At 36.0% G+C, this 16,606-nt stretch overlaps 1 protein-coding gene across 1 annotated transcript; it reads left to right on the top strand.

The window, feature by feature from the left end:
* The first annotated feature begins 1,141 nt into the window (after window positions 1-1,141).
* On the top strand, window positions 1,142-14,301 carry LOC130614793 (uncharacterized). The gene is made up of 4 exons (XM_057436253.1): window positions 1,142-1,224; window positions 1,300-1,425; window positions 10,679-10,981; window positions 13,305-14,301. Exons 2-4 carry the CDS (start codon window positions 1,356-1,358, stop codon window positions 13,484-13,486), a joined length of 555 nt encoding a protein of 184 aa, XP_057292236.1. The 5' UTR covers window positions 1,142-1,224; window positions 1,300-1,355; the 3' UTR covers window positions 13,487-14,301.
* Window positions 14,302-16,606: the final 2,305 nt, after the last annotated feature.

Genomic DNA, 16,606 nt, shown 5'->3' with positions numbered 1-16,606 from the left:
TCCTTCGTTGCTCTCCCATGGGGTACAAAGTGGACTTTTTTAGGTCAAACATTCACAGTAGCAACCTTAATTAAACAGAATTTACAGGCAAAACAGCGTTAAAATGTTGCAAAATGGCAAAATTAAGCAGTATCTAAAACATATTAAAGATTTGACTAAAAAGAAAAATTCCTTGAAAAATCCAGTATTGTAGTTAGCTATGACAGTTTCACCACAAAAACATTATGATTACGGCGTTTGTACCCCATTTCATAATGGCTGTTTAACCTGAATACTGGCTCGTGATTGGTTCAACCAGTGTTATGACGCGAATCCAACCGCAAGAATTGGGTCTACGTAGCTCAAAAGGAGCATTAAATCATTACTCTAGGACTCTCCATCTAAGCCATGGCCCCTCCTGGAAATAATAGACAGGGTATACCCCTCAATATTTGTTAGGTTTAAAAAATATGCAAATCTATCTATCATCTACTCTTTGCAGTAAAAACCCTAATTACAAAGAAACTTACACACAAATATATACACTTTAAAATGGCCAAGATTATCCAGTGTTCAAAACATATTAAAGATTTAAAGCCAGAAAAGAAAGAGGTCCTTGAATGATCTACTTGGAAACACGTCCTTGAGAAAATGACCCCTCCTTGAATATAATATACAGGGGTATAGCTAGCTATATTCCTTAATTTTTATGAGGCTAGCTAGTCATGTAAAATATCTACATTATCTATCTATATCTAATTACAACAAACTGTTATGAAATTTTTTGGGGCTACATTATACAATTACTTCTTTAAAAATATGTATAGCTAGCTAGTAAAGACATAACTTGTCTCAAATTACGAGTTTCACAAGAGTTAGCTAGCTAGCTGTTTGCATGAAAACGAAAAAAATCATGGTGAAAATCACGTTGATTTTATGCTGATGCAGCATTTCGTAGATCGAAACCCCGGCCCGACCGAAAAGGCAGGTCAGCTCAAATACAATAAAATATATAAAAGATTTAACACTGACTTTTGCCTAAGTTTTTATATTATCAAGCATTTATTTAGTACTAATAATTTCATGCAATTACCATTAAATTACTTTAAATTAATTTTTTGCACAAAAGTACATGTACTTTGCCTGAAGTATATCTGCGTAGGAGAGACCATACTTGCAGGGATAGTGCAGCGGGTACAAATGCTCCGAAAAGACACTCTGAAAAGAAGGAAGTGAAAAGCGAAAGTGAGTAGATAGCTATAGTGCAATTTTTGTGTTCGTGTACAAAAGTTTTTATACGTATATCTTCTCTTTTTGTAGGTTTGGTGAAAGGTAAAAAAATTGAAGGTTTTAAGCCAATTAATTAACTGACAACAATGTTTTTGTTCATGATTATGATGGCTTCGTTGGTCATATTAATAAATGGTCAGGGATTTTCCACAGAAGGTATATTGTTAATGAAACCTTTTTTTATTGCATTCGTTCTCATTGTCAAAACTTTAATTGACAAATGGCATAGGGGTATAAATAATAGATGAGTTGTGAATGTTTGCAAAGTTCTGGATATGTGTGCGCCTCCCTGACAGGCAAGAGAAAAAGGATGACATAGCCAAATGAATCTTTGTAGACATTACCAATGTTAGCATTAGCATGTTAGCATCAATTTTTTTTACACTTATATAATATGTTTGATTGTCGCGGTCTGTTTATATTTTTTGCCTGTGAATATGGATGCGCATGTCCCTTGTTCTCGATGCAAAATCTAAACATCACATCACGCTGCAACTAATGTATACACTCACCTATGCATTGGCAGACAAGAAATGAATAACTCCATAAGCCAAATTGACTTTATGTTAATTTATAGATTTTTGGGAACATGAGTGTAGTGTCCGCTACCATCTTTGTTTGTGTTTCGTGTATCCGTAGAATGAGCTTATATATATATACAGTACAGTCTGAATGAATATATATACAGTACAGTCTGAATGTAATCTAACGCGGACGCGAAACTCGCATGAATAGTTACACAGAACAATAACATTGCGAGAGCTTTTGTTTTTTTACGAAGATAATTGCCTCGCTGATAAACAATGACCCCACGCAATCGATTGTTTAATTTTAGCAATCTATTTTGCGCAATCTATTTTGCGCAAACTCTTTTGAAATTTTTAATTGCAGTAATTAAGCGTTTTTTTAGATCGCATTTTAACAGTTTATAAACGAAAAGCGGCGATAGAAATGTTTTTTAGATCGCATTTTAAAAGTTTAAAATCGAAAGCGGCGATAGAAATGTTTTTTTAAATCGCATTTTAAAAGTTTAAAAACGAATAGCGGCGATAGAAATTTTTCTTTAAGATCACATTTTAAAAGTTTTTAAACGAAAAGCGGCATTTAATAGTTGTGAACAATGCAAAAGATTTTTATTATTTAATTACTTCGAGCTAATACTCAAGGGAATAGTTTATCAATACATTTACACAATGCATCTCGCTATTACAAGAAATATAATTACTCCGATATTTCTTCGCGAGCGCATTGTTTTTTAACACGCAAATATAAACTCGCAAAATCCTTAAGGGATTTAATTATAACAAAAGACAAACGACTGCCGTCCTCCACACAAAGGTGTGACATTAGCGCGTACACAGTAGATTACATTCAGACTGTACTGTATACAGTACTGGAAAAAGGTTGTTTACATGCGCTTCGCGTATCGCGACGGTATTTTTTATCCGTGATAGACGTTTTTTTACTTTCAAATTGTATCGAGAGGGCTTTGCGATGCATCCGTCTCGAGGTCATTCTTGAAGCTATCAAGGCCATTAACACTTTTTCATATTAGAACTATTTTAAAAATAAGAGTGTATTCAACAATGATCGCGGATGTTTAAATATAGTTATACTTCCTGTGTGTTATATATTTTTAACTTATGCATAACAATCTAGGGTATACAAGCTAGCGTTAATCTTTCTTTTTTACACATATTACATTTTTACATTACATTTTTACGCATATGTTAATCTTTCTTTTTTACACATATTTATCTGTACCAATCTCTGTTTTCTACAACAAACCAAATACACTACATTGGCGATGAGGATTACTAATATCTAGAGAACACTCTACCATAATTATTTCAAGTTGTTCACGTGAAACAAGACCGAACAAGACACTGTAAGTTACATTTTCCTTACCTGAACTCACCACCCCACATGGCCGCAGCGCAACTATAAGTACCGAGTATTCCAACATTTTCGCCCAAGTGTGACCCAAATTCAATAGCTCAACGATGGGATAAGTGGAAAAAGGCTTTCGATTATTTCATTGCTGCATCAGGTGTTACTGACAATCCTAGAAAACGTGCACCGCTCCTTCACGTGATGGGTGTACAGTTAACACTGGATTTGTGTTGATTTCGTGTTATATGATAGTATACGTTCGTTTCGTGTTCAATATGTTTGTTACATGCATGTTTTATTGTTCTTTTATGGTGTATTGCGTAATTAACTTGTGTTTTATGTTTGTGTCTCAAGTGTGTTATATTTATTGATAGAATTTATATATGTAGTTTTTTCAGTTTTTTTTTCATTCCGGCTTAAAAAGACAAAGTAACAAGTTAAAATCAAATTTCAAACACAAAAGTTACGAAGTTTTATTTTATCAAATTTCAAATAAATCTGCGTCTGTTAAAGAAGTTCAAGAAAGTTAAACACTCACAATGTTCATCCTTTCAAGCCCTGTAAAGAATAGTTGGTATACATTTGTTATTTATTTATTTATTATTCATTTCAAATTTAAGCGTTTTTTTCGTATTTTCATATTTTCTGTGTATTTATTTTAGTTTGAACCTTGTTTAACAAAAAGTTCCAAACAATTCTATCAGGGTTTTTTGTGATCCCGCGAATTCGATTCTCAAGAGAATTTTGAAACCCTTCCTAACCAAGGTACCACCTATGAGGAGGCCTTAGCAGCTCTGGACGCTCACTTCTTACTTCAAAAGAATGTGCACTATGAAAGATCAATGTTTCATAATGCTAAACAGGAGAACAGTGAAAGTATAGAACAATTCATTACCAGATTACACAAACTTGCTAGATACTGTAAGTATGCCGCTCAAACAGATGAACACATCAGAGACCAAGTAATCAGAATTCAGAAAGAAGCTGCTAACCGCAACCACTCTAACGCTCGAGAAAGTTAAAGAAAACGCCACTCACTTGATCAACAGATTGAGAACTCGAACCGAGAACCAGACCACTAACATTCTAGACGTACCGTCCTTCAACAAAATCAAACCGTCACCACAGCTCACCAAAACGAAGGTTAACATATACCCATATCAAGCTACAGCTCCACTTAATTGCTTTGGGTTCCAGAATAATAACACAAATTGATAGAAACAATGTATTTCTGTTGGAATGAGTAGATACAACACATTCAGTATGCGTAGACTATTTATGAAATTTTTGGGGAATGGGTAGGAATGAAGGTGCCTCCTTCGTGCTCCGTCATATGCACAAATATATAATGCATAACCTGAGCGTCAGGTTATGCGTTATAAGTGTTTTCATGCCCTGAGCGTCAGGTGCATGAGACAGATGAGATGCACTGAGCGTCAGATGCATCGACATGTCCTGAGCGTCAGGCACATGCTAATTATGGTGTTCTCTTCCATACCCTGAGCGTCAGGTGTATGAGAGATGCCCTGAGCGTCAGGGGCTTCATCATGCCCTGAGCGTCAGGCGCATGTTTCTTATTCACATAATGACTACACTAGAGATGCCCTGAGTGTCAGGTGCATGGACATGTCCTGAGCGTCAGGCACATGCTAATTACTGGTGTTTTTATTCATACCCTGAGCGTCAGGTGTATGAGAGATGCCCTGAGTGTCAGGGGCTTCATCATGCGCTGAGCGTCAGGCGCATGTTTCTTATTCACATGATGACTACACTAGAGATGCCCTGAGCGTCAGGTGCATCGACATGTCCTGAGCGTCAGGCACATGCTAATTACTGGTGTTTTTATTCATACCCTGAGCGTCAGGTGTATGAGAGATGCCCTGAGCGTCAGGGGCTTCATCATGCCCTGAGCGTCAGGCGCATGTTTCTTATTCACATGATGACTACACTAGAGATGCCCTGAGCGTCAGGCGCATCAACATGTCCTGAGCGTCAGGCGCATCGACATGTCCTGAGCGTCAGGCACATGCTAATTACTTGTGTTCTTATTCTACAATGACTTTTATCAACACATTACTTGCCTAAACGGCTGATGAAGGAGGCCCAACACACCCACCAATTAAATTAGAGGCTCCCTACAGACTTGTTGTTTCTACCTCTGGACTAAAACCCTGACATAACATGAGCCAAAAGAAATGTCAGGGAAACCTTGAGGCAGAAGCAATTTGTCTGGTTATGTTGTGCTGCGTGCTCACAACACAGTTGTGATGTGGTTGTCTTTAGTTGCATTGGAGAGGTTCATGATATTTCCATTTCGACTCGAGTCCATTGCACCACGATAATTGAATTGGTATCTCATCCACCATTAGTAGGCGTGTTGATAACATAAAATAAAAAAAGAAATAGGTGAAGAAAATCAATCTATAAAAGGGTGGGAGGGTGGGTAACTGTAAGCTGTAAGGTACATCTGAAGAACCTGTGCAGTGTGGGATGTTGGGTTCTTATATGCAACCATTAATAATCAAGACCTGGGTAGGGTCCAGTTCCTTTACAGGCAAGTGAGACTAATAACCCTGGCAATTTTTAAGATTAGGTCTATAGGTAGAAACCACCCCCACTGTGTCAGGCTCTACATGACATGTTTAATGACTAAGGTAAACCTAATGTATATTAACCACAATACTAAAGAACTGTAATTCTGTCACCACAATTAACATGAGCAAAACTTGCAGTTTAGCTCCATTTATAGTGAAAAGCGAATTTACCACTAAAGTCTATGCTAACAACAACTTTACCATTGATAAGTTCATCGTCGTATTGGGGAAAGGCGGATCATTTCTAAGCCGAAACACCGCAGAAGCACTCAACCTACTTCGAGTTGCACCACCAGAAGAGCTTTTTGCCGACATAAACCACATCCAACCAAATGTACAACACAACATATCCACAGCCATTAATCAAAACAAAAAGGTGTTTCAAGGTCTGGGGAAGCTGAAGGATTTCGAAATTAAACTCCACATCCGTGAAGACGTTGTACCAGTCCAGTAATCGATTAGGCAAATCCTGTTTCACACTAGACAAAAAGTCCCCGAGGAAACACAACACCTCCTAATACTCGATATCATTGAGCCTGTTGACAGACCAACCACCAAAAAGAATGGACAAATTCATTTATGCTTAGACATGCGAAAAGCCAACACAGCCATTATCAGAGAGAGACATGTCATACCTAAGATCGAAGACATTCTCCCAGAACTCACAAATGCTACAATTTTCTTGAAAATTGACCTTCGTGAGGGTTACCACCAAATACAACTGGCAGAGGAAGGCAGGAATATAACCATGTATGCTACCCATGATGGTCTTATCCAATAAAAACGGCTAATCTATGGAATATCAAGTGCCTTCGAGAGTTTCCAAAAGCAAATCAAAATTGCAATCACGGGAGTAAAAATCAGTGACGATATACTTATCTGGTCAACACCCGAACAACATGCGCAACATAAACATAAGTATTGCACAGATTATACCAACTAGGACTCCGAGTAAATAAAGGGAAATGCGTTTTCGACACACAAATGTTGCTGAAGTTAGATCTTTCCTGGCCTCGTTAACTAATGCCACTGCTTCATCCAGAACTACTCTTCAATGTCAGAACCCCTGAGACAACTCACCAGAAAAACCCAACCATTTATCTAGACAAGCAAACAACAACAGGCGTTCACCAAGCTGAAACAAGCGATTCTCAACCCACCAACGTTAGCTTTCTACAACCCCTTCGCAGAAATCAAAATTATTGTTGATGCCAGTCCCACTGGACATGGTGCAGTTTTATCGCAGTGACAACTGGATGGTTCCTCCCGACCAGTATAATTTGATTCCAGGTCACTCACCGAGGTAGAGAGTAGATACAGTCAGACCGAGAGGGAAGGTCTAGTAGTCCCATGGCCATGTGAGCATTGCCATTATTACGTCTATGACCGCCCATTTCAAATTCTGACCAATCATAAACCACTACAGTCCTCTTCGTCAAGACCACCACCGCGTTTCAACGTTCAACGTTGGCTCCTGCGCCTACAGGCTTACCAATACCGAATCAAATACATCCCTGGACATCTAAATGCAGCTGATATTATATCACGCAGTCTTCAACAAGCTGAAAATTACACACAACCAACTGATGATGCATACAGCAAATTCATTGTGAGTCACGCTGTTACCAAGTCGTTGTCATTGTCTGAGATATGTTCAGCTACTCAAACTGACACCATGCTGCCACAAATCATCAATAGCGTTCAAATTTCATCCTGGCAGAAATCGAAATTCAAACATTTCTTTCAAGTAAAACAAGAACTATCTGTTGAAGATGGTATTTTATTGCAGAGGCTCAGCTGTAAGCTGAGAAAGTGAAGAAGTTTGTAAATAGTGTACTTATGATTGAGTTTATTTACGGAAAATGAAAAAGACTAATAAAAATGAGAAGACACAGATTCTCACCAACATTTACTAATTGAAGAAAGAGAAGGGAGATTGTTGATATTTATATTTTGTTTCCATAATATAGACTGTAAACAATAGTAAATGTTCTTGGTGGGGCCTCAAGTGGTTGTGCAGTTGTGTTGATATCCAGTTGTGTTGTTGTGTTACGGATCAAGTTGTGTTGTGTTCCTGCTGATTGTGTTTGTGATGCCACTGAGTAATCAAGTGAGACAATCAAAGTAAGTCATTATTGTTACTTAACAGAAAGGACCCTGCATTGTAATTCCTGAAGCACTACGGAAGCAGATCATGTCAAATGCAAAGCACTTTCGCAAGAAAGTATGGTGGCCAGGCTTGAGCACCGATTTGGAAGCATTCATCGCATCATGCCTCACTTGCCAAGTACCAACTCCATCAACAAGCAAACCTGAGCCGATTCAAATGACCAAAATTCCTGATGAACCATGGAATACTGTAGCAACACATTTCAAAGGCCCATTTCCAACAGGAGAACATCTCCTAGTACTCATAGACTATCGTACTAGATATCCAATTGTTTCCTTGATGAAGAAAGGACCCTCGTCAAGTCAAATTATCAACTAACTCCAAAAAACATTTGCATTATTTGGTTATCCACAACAAATCATGACGGACAATGGGAAACAGTTCGTCTCAGATGAGTTCAAAGCGTTTTTGAACCAGCATAACCTTCATCATCACCCGGTCACACCATATTGGCCTCAGGCAAATGGCGAAGTTGAAAGGTTCAATCGTACCATTGGCAAAATCATCCAATGCTCTGCAGCTGAAGGAAAAGATTGGAGAAATGAATTAAACAGGTTCCTATTATACTTCAGGACTATGCCACTCACCGCAACCGGGAAATTTCCATCTGACCTATTCTTCAAACATCAAGCCAGAAACGAACTTCCTGTCTTCCGTAAAGTTACCATGACCACAAAGGACAAACTAAAAAAACAAGCTAAAAACCCATGCAGACTCTCACCACCACACCAAAGTATTAGCCGACTTTCACATTAACTTGCAAAAAAAATGGGAAGAACGAATAAAACAGAACCATACAACGAGATCAAGCCATTTAGCATAACCGAAATTGTTAGACCACGACGCAACCTTACTGTTCCACGTTACCTCGCAGACTACGAGACAAATCTGTGAGAGACAATAAAAAACAAAACACTTTGTGTATATAAAAACAGAGACATTTTTTTTATTATTTCACGTCAAAAAAAATAAAAAATAAATAAATAAACTACATTAAGCATAAAGCCAAGGCAGCTTCCTTTGTTTCTTTATCCTGCCAGTCTTTCTGTTAGCGCTTAATGTTTCCTGTAGATTTTATTTATGGTAAGGAGGGATGTAGTGTCCGCTACCATCTTTGTTTATGTTTCGTGTATCCGTAGCATGAGTTTATATATCTGAAGCCAATATGGCCAAGCTGTAGCGCATCTAACTGTAACAGTCAATACACATATTTATCTGTACCAATATCTGTTTTCTACAACAAACCAAATACATGACAATAAGATTGAAAATGCATTGGAATTATTTTTTCTTATGGAATTATTATCTTATCTTTTTTAAAAAACAAACTTTGCCAATTTTACCATTAATGCTTTTTTGCCTTAATTTTTCTGTTCTGTTTTCTGCAGCCTATTGTTTATATTTTTGCCTGTACATATAAGTCAAATCTTTTTCATAGGGGACAAAAACGTTACGTGAAAATAACTCAACATACCTTTTCAATTAAAACAGGATATCTCAAGATTGAAATAAGATTTTTATATTCTGTAAAGAGGATATTAATCTCAGATAAACCTCTTATATTAGTCCATGGTATGGAAATAAAATATCTGGAATAAAAATAACTTTAGTGGTGTCCGAAATTGTCCATTTTTTTTTTTTTTTTAACGAATGTTAAAAATATGTGAAAATGACCTAAAGAGCCATAATGTATGCTTAAACTTATTTTATTTTAAAAAGCATTTCTTTGAATCCTGAGGCCAGTAAAGATAATATATATGTCTGAAGTGTCCAAAAGGTTTTTGGGCCAAATATGTGATATCTATTAAATAAAATGTCATTCAGAGTCAGCGATTGCGGCATTTCAAATTTATCATGGCAGCAGAAAATATCTAAGTTGTGCATAAATAGTTTTTTATTGTAAAATTAAAAAATACACAAAGAAATCATTTGTTTTCTTTATAATAACTGAAGCTAAAACTAGCTAGCTAGCTTTAGATCTTTATTTTAAACAATTCCATCTTGACTAAATGTAAATACAAAGTATTAAGTTACTTTAGCTATAGAACACAATGGAAACTGCTAAACTGTAGGAACAAAAAATGGCTATTAGTTACACGAAAATATAAAACAGAAAAAACAGGAATAAAGAAATTAACAATTAGCCACGGAAGATGTTTGATAGCCTGTAAAACAATTTCTCAAAATTGACGGCGCTCTAATAGTGTAAAAATAATATTAAAATCCCAGTGAAGTAAATTAATTTAATGTTTAGTCCCTTTACCTCGTGCTCTGCCAACCTGTAGCTAGCTTCAAATTGCTAAGACACTTTTGTCTCGCTTAATTCAACATTGTCTAAAAATTCAGGTATCGAACTAGGTTTCCGAGGTCGAACAATCAAGTCCAAAGTAAACACCAGGTTGCCATGGATTTTTAGGAAAAAAATATACCTAACAAAACATGTAAAACTGTGAATTGCTTGAAGTATAGAACTAATTTTATTGAACATATCACACTACATCATATCGATTTTTTTCCTTTTTCTAGCGTTTTAAGCTTAATACACAGCAGTTAAAATCTTTGTCTCCATTCTGAATTTTTGTTGTTGTTTGAAGACTTTAGCAGATCTCCCACAACTCCTAAAAATTTTTAAATTTCTAAAATAAAATAATAAGGAGGCCAATTCCTAGAATCCTCCTAAATTTATGCAAATGTTCCTAACTTCAACTGTTTTATATTTTATTGAAAATTTTTCTTTACCTTTGTACAATAGGCGTTCTTTTGGCCACAAGTTATGCAGTTATTGCACCGACAGCATCAATATCGCCCACCCCTTTTGTTGCGCAAAATAATGGAAGTTCAAATACAAGTTCAATTCATGGATCATCAACAGCGATACCAACAGCCACACATTCTCTAACAGTGGTATCTTCTTCATTGGTACCTTCATCAATGTATGCTACTTCATCTGTTTCTATGGCAAAATATACAGCAAGCCTTAGCGGTTCTATTCATCCTGCAAGCATGTCCTCGCACATTGTGGTTTCTTCATCATTGACACCAACCCACAAACCAAGTAAGTATATTTGCAAGTGTTTAAATACAGAGCACACAATTTTTCGGGGGGAAGTCCATGCCTTACATTGACTTTAGTCCATGTACCATCGTCAACCTGTCCAGATTCTAATGAAATTAAATACTATAACGTAACTTGTTATTGTAAAATTAGCAAATCATAACAAATTCAATACCTTTATTAGTTCTTAAAATATGATGGCTAACATATATGTACTGGAATTTTTAATATTAAATAAATCTGTGGTGTGCGGATTTAACCATCTCTAATAACGTTCAAGTAGCTTAAGTTATGTTGATGGAACTTTGAAGGAATATATATAGCATAAAAGAAATTGATTGCTGTGAATAACTGCTTACTGACTTCAGAAGTTTTTCTCTGATATAATTTTTCTGAGAACAAGCATGTTTTTTACCCTGACTGTTACGAGTCAAATTTTTTTTCGTTTTTATAAGCAAGTAAAAATTCGAAATCAGGTTTTCCTTATAATCTGAGCCTGAATATGCTTTATAAGCGTTATTATAAAAAAAAAACATGCTCCCATGTTATTACTCTTTGTAATATTACCTTTTCAAGTTATACAAAAAGTGAATAAAATCGATGCTAAAAAGTGAGCATTTTTTCTGGGACCTCACTCCAGAAAAGTTGCCAATTACTGAAAAAAAATTGCTCAATTTTTAATCCTGTTGGAGCTGTATTTAAAGGAGTTATAAAAAGGTAGTAGAATCCCCTTCCTCCAAGTATAAATGCAGTTAAGGTGATCATGTAAACCTAAAACCTCTGAAACCACAACTGGGACTAATAAAAATAAGTAGGACTTTACAGGGTGCAGCCCTGGGAATCCAAAGTATGCAAAATTTTGAGAACCTACAATGAAAATGAGATTTAGAGGCACTTTATGGGTCGGCACGTTATATTCTTCTTTACCCTGGGGATTTCAATTAAAAATTTACATCAACTAATATCTTTTTGCAGACGTGTTATTCTTCCACTTTATTGACAATTTGAAAATCTAGGTCCATGCGACAGTTTTAAAAAGAATAAAATAAAAGAGAGTGAGAATAAATCCATTGCGACGAGAACTTGTATCAGATCATAACAATCACAACAAAATATTTTTCCCGAAAATATACTAATATTTCAATTTTCAACAAAATCATCATCAGCGTGAATTTACAAGAGCCATTCAAACTAATTAAAAAGGGACAATTCCTTAGAGACCATGTGTCCAGAGTTCAAGTTAGGATGTAATTGTTTATTGTTCAAACCTTCTTTGATAAAATGTTCCAATTATCGCTTTTATCGAGAACACGAACTTTATGCTTCACAATATTAATGTACGAAGAGCGCAAATTTTAGACATATCGGTTGAATTCACGTCATCGTTAAACAGACCATCATTGTGATGTGAGATTTCGTAGTAAGTCGAAATATTAGTATATTTTCGGGAAAATATATTGTTTTGATTGTTCAGATCTGATATAAGTTCTCGTCGCAATGAATTTATTCGGACTCTCTTCTATTTTATTCTTGGCAATTTGACTTTGTTTCCCTTAGAACGTTAAAATTGATTTTTCAAGGTCTGAAATAACTTTATATGCAGATTCTACGTAACAGATTTAAATGGACTGCAGTGGTTTTCTTTTGTCTACGCCAAACGATGTATTAAAAACTCAACTTTAATATTTTTTCTCACTTTTTTAGCGAATTACTTTTTTTTAACATCGTTTAAAACAAGTTTGGTTATGCCGACGTCTTAAAACGTTTTCTCGGCATGCCGACCTTGGCACACATATAGGGCAGCATAAAAAAGCTGTCCTTAAATCAATGTAGCTCGGCTTTCTGGTCGGCAATGCCGAATGCTGACGTGAATTTGGAGAGATTCTCAGGGTGTATAAATAGATGCTTAGCGTATGGGATCACGTATGTTTTCCAAAGAGTTCTGAAATGATTTTATTTGTGTGAAAATAAACCAGGCATTAACAGTTGGCTAATGCTGTAAAAGCCATACTCGCGTGTTGTGTTGTTTTTTAAAAGAATTTCAATACAGAACATTCAAAAATGAGAACAATTGAGTAATGGAAACAAAAAATAAATTTTGTCTGTTTATTTATCTTAATCTTAAATTCTTGTAAAATATGTGAATCCAATCGGGTCGCCAAAAAATTTTTTTCGTGAATTTTATAAATTTTCGCGAATGGCATGATTTGCGTAAGTTTTTGACTTTAAATGAGTACAATAAAGGGTTATTCTCTGCTAATCAGTGTACCTTATGTCGTGTATAATACGCCCTTTAACGCCTTCCATTCTTCATTTTTTCTAGCTGATCATACTGTTATCAAATGTGGCAAGGAATGTCAAACATTGAAGAAACGCTTGTACACCTCGGCTGTGTTCGCCATTTTGTTTTTGATTGTAAGCATCGTCCTTGGTGTTCTGTTGTACAGACAGTATCGAATCAGCAAGGATTATCAAAACGATCCAAGTTTGTCTCGACTTATATAAGAACGCCCACAAGAATTCATTTCGAAAGATTTAACCTCGTTCCATGGGCTTGTTAGGCTTTTTTATATTTGTTCAGGCTGTCTAACTATAAAAAGCCTTACAAGCCCTGGGTACGGGTTGCTAAAGATTAACTTGAAGTGTGTAATTTTGAAATGGGATTTACTAACTTTTTTTTTTACTATGCAAGATTTTTTTTTGGTAATAAGCACCTGTTAGTTATGCTTGTACTTTTTGGTACCTAAGTTTTCATACCCAAGACATTCATCTCTCATCGAGGTAAAGAAAAAACTTGTCACTACTCAACCTTGTTCCCAGGGCTTTTCGTCTCTTATCGGCGCTGCGCTTATTGATAGGTCTGACGAATAAGGTGTTCGTTTCGCCTTCCGACATGCAAATAGAGACAACCGGTCCTGGGATCGAGGTTGGTCACTACCCGCTTATTAAGGTTAGAAAGTTTTCCACCTTTTTTTCCTTTCCATCCCGCTTCTATTCTGTTAGGTACCGAAGGGTGCATTGTTTGGGTATATTGTTGATTTACTTAATTGTTTAAATTTGTGTTCCTTTGTTTGTATGTTTTTGTCTATTTAACATTTTTATTTATACATATTTTTGTGGCCGCGGTACATGAAGATTATCAGTTAGGGTTGATAAATGATTTCAAGAAAAAAAGGCAATTTGTTTCCTGACTAACTTTCGCTTCATCGCATCTACTATCACGAATACTACTATGTCTAGCACTTCTGCACGAAATTTTATCGTCACAAAATATTTTGTAATTACCATTTGATATCTTTACTTATGAAGTTTTGTTAAAATATTTTGTTTTTCATTTCCCTCAAATATTGTCTTTTAGAGTTTTTTTTAGGGAAAAGCTGCGTCGCATAACAACTACAATCACAAAGTACTTATATAGAATAAAGTTTATCCTTAACACCGTGGAGAAGCGTGATGTGGATTTCTAGAGTATTTTATGCTCAGTCTTAGCTACGTAGACCCTACAGTACAACTCCTTGCAACATTCAACGCCACACACTGAGTGCCATCTCCCCAATTTCCCTCACGTGGCTTGAGCTATTACGGGCTATGGTGTAGCATTCACTAGCCTATCTTAAATCGCCGTCAAGTAAAATCGAACTCCAATCTTCCGCAAAAAATACGAGAGTTATTACCACTAAGCTAAAACACAGCCTGTTCATATAAATAACACTAGGTTTTAATTTAACCTCCATTATTTCCGCCATAAAGTTCCTTCCATAAAATACGCTAAATTTGGTGGTCAACCGCAAAAGTTTCTTTCCGTAAATTCGACCAAAAAAGTATGAACTAGATCTAAGATGAAAAGAGATAAAAAGTATTTCCAGGATTTATTGTATCACAAGTTGAATAACAAATTTCAATTATTTGAGCGCTTTTATACTTACAAATCAGCTACGCAAGAATCCAAAGCGTTTCGCAACAATAGCATGAAAAACTAAAGAAAAATTGACCAAAGTTCGCAAATTTAGTAGACGAGAAAAAATAAGATCGCGGTATTTAACTTTACGACGAACGCAAATATTGGACGATGAACTTTCCGTAATAACGGCTCCCGGGGTAAAGACGACAAACTTGTGTTGTTAAACCTCGCGGATTTGGCAAACATGCTGCGCTGGCTGTTGCCTTTGTCGCACTCAAAAATGGTATCTGCAGTAGCGCGTGGACACTTGGTACAGAACGATGCGATGATTGGTCTAACATAAAAGATTGTAGTTCTAATGTAACCTGTAAACATTAGAAATTTCAAAAGATGTCTGATTTAGTTTATTTAGTTTAACCTAGGCCTAGTTTAGGTGCGTTGCTGTTTGCTCGGAGGATCCAGCATGATGGGATGCTGCATTTTTTAGTTTTTAGCAGTTTCTATGATTGTCAGCTATAGGTAGCTAACTAGCTAGGAAATTTATTACGTTTTTCCAGAACTCATTGAATGTTATTTAGCTATCTAGATGATTCATGTAATATTTTGACTTTGCATCTATAGGTAGAGATAGAACAATTCTCTTTTCCTTAGGTCATAATGTAGATGAATTGCAGCGTGGCGTTATTTGTTTACTTTTGAGCTCTGGCATTTGTGTGGCAGGAAAAAAGATGCTGCAATTCGGGGAAGAGAGAGGCCTTTACCTGTGGATTTCTTTTCACAGAAACATCGTTTGAGGTTTTGAATTATTATCGTGTGTAGCTAGTGATGCCTCCTGATTTATTTGAATTCATCATAGCTCTAACAATGCCTTTGGGTGATAAAATTGAATAAAAATAAATTTGCTTCACCTAGCGCCTCATTTTTCCTGCTGCCACGCAGGTACCAGAACCAAAAGAGCTTACCACTAAAAATGTAAACAAAGAAGTTTATCTAAATGGTTAGATCATTAACCCAAGCATCAACAGTAAGTTAATAAGGGCACTCTGTTAATCCACAAACATTCAGCTTAATGAGATATCGTTCTTTCAGTATATGCCATAAATAACAACTTGATGACTAAACTAAATAAAAACTACAGTATTGCAGAAAATGCTGACAACAATGCCTTAACCTATCTAAATTCTTTCCCCTGTAGACTGCAGTACACTGCAGTTTGTTTTTACTGCAGCAGTTCATGCAAGACTGTTACGCTTGCTGTTTGGATTCTGTCCAAGGTATGTCCAGGATGACCCATGTCCTGCTAAGTGGTTTTTAATGATGTACAGTTGGTGTTCAAAATATTTGTAAATTGATTAAGCGCTAATGCTAATGCTTCATGTATTGCTTCTTATTTAGAGGGTAGGCAGCTTAACTATGCCCTAGATGGATTTTCAATGTGATAACTTGTGCTTTTTTGTGTGTGATTGTACATACAATGAATTTTAGGTGCACAATTATATCAAGAAGTAGTTGTCAGCACAAGCTTGTACACAAAAATCATATTCACATGGTTTAACTTAAAAATCTCATTATTAGACGAATGAAATTAGACAAATGAAATGAAGTTTAATTAAAATAATAATTTAGCTCTGATCTAAGTATTCAAGTGAGATTCGGCTTCCGTAAATTTCCTGCTTCAAAGACCCATTGTGAAGGCCAAAATAGTGAATAATGATGCAGTCCAT

The sequence above is a fragment of the Hydractinia symbiolongicarpus genome, chromosome 11, assembly GCF_029227915.1.
Source record: "Hydractinia symbiolongicarpus strain clone_291-10 chromosome 11, HSymV2.1, whole genome shotgun sequence".
Taxonomy (NCBI): domain Eukaryota; kingdom Metazoa; phylum Cnidaria; class Hydrozoa; order Anthoathecata; family Hydractiniidae; genus Hydractinia; species Hydractinia symbiolongicarpus.
Note: the sequence above shows the minus strand (reverse complement) of the source record. Positions and strands in the feature narration are given on the sequence as shown.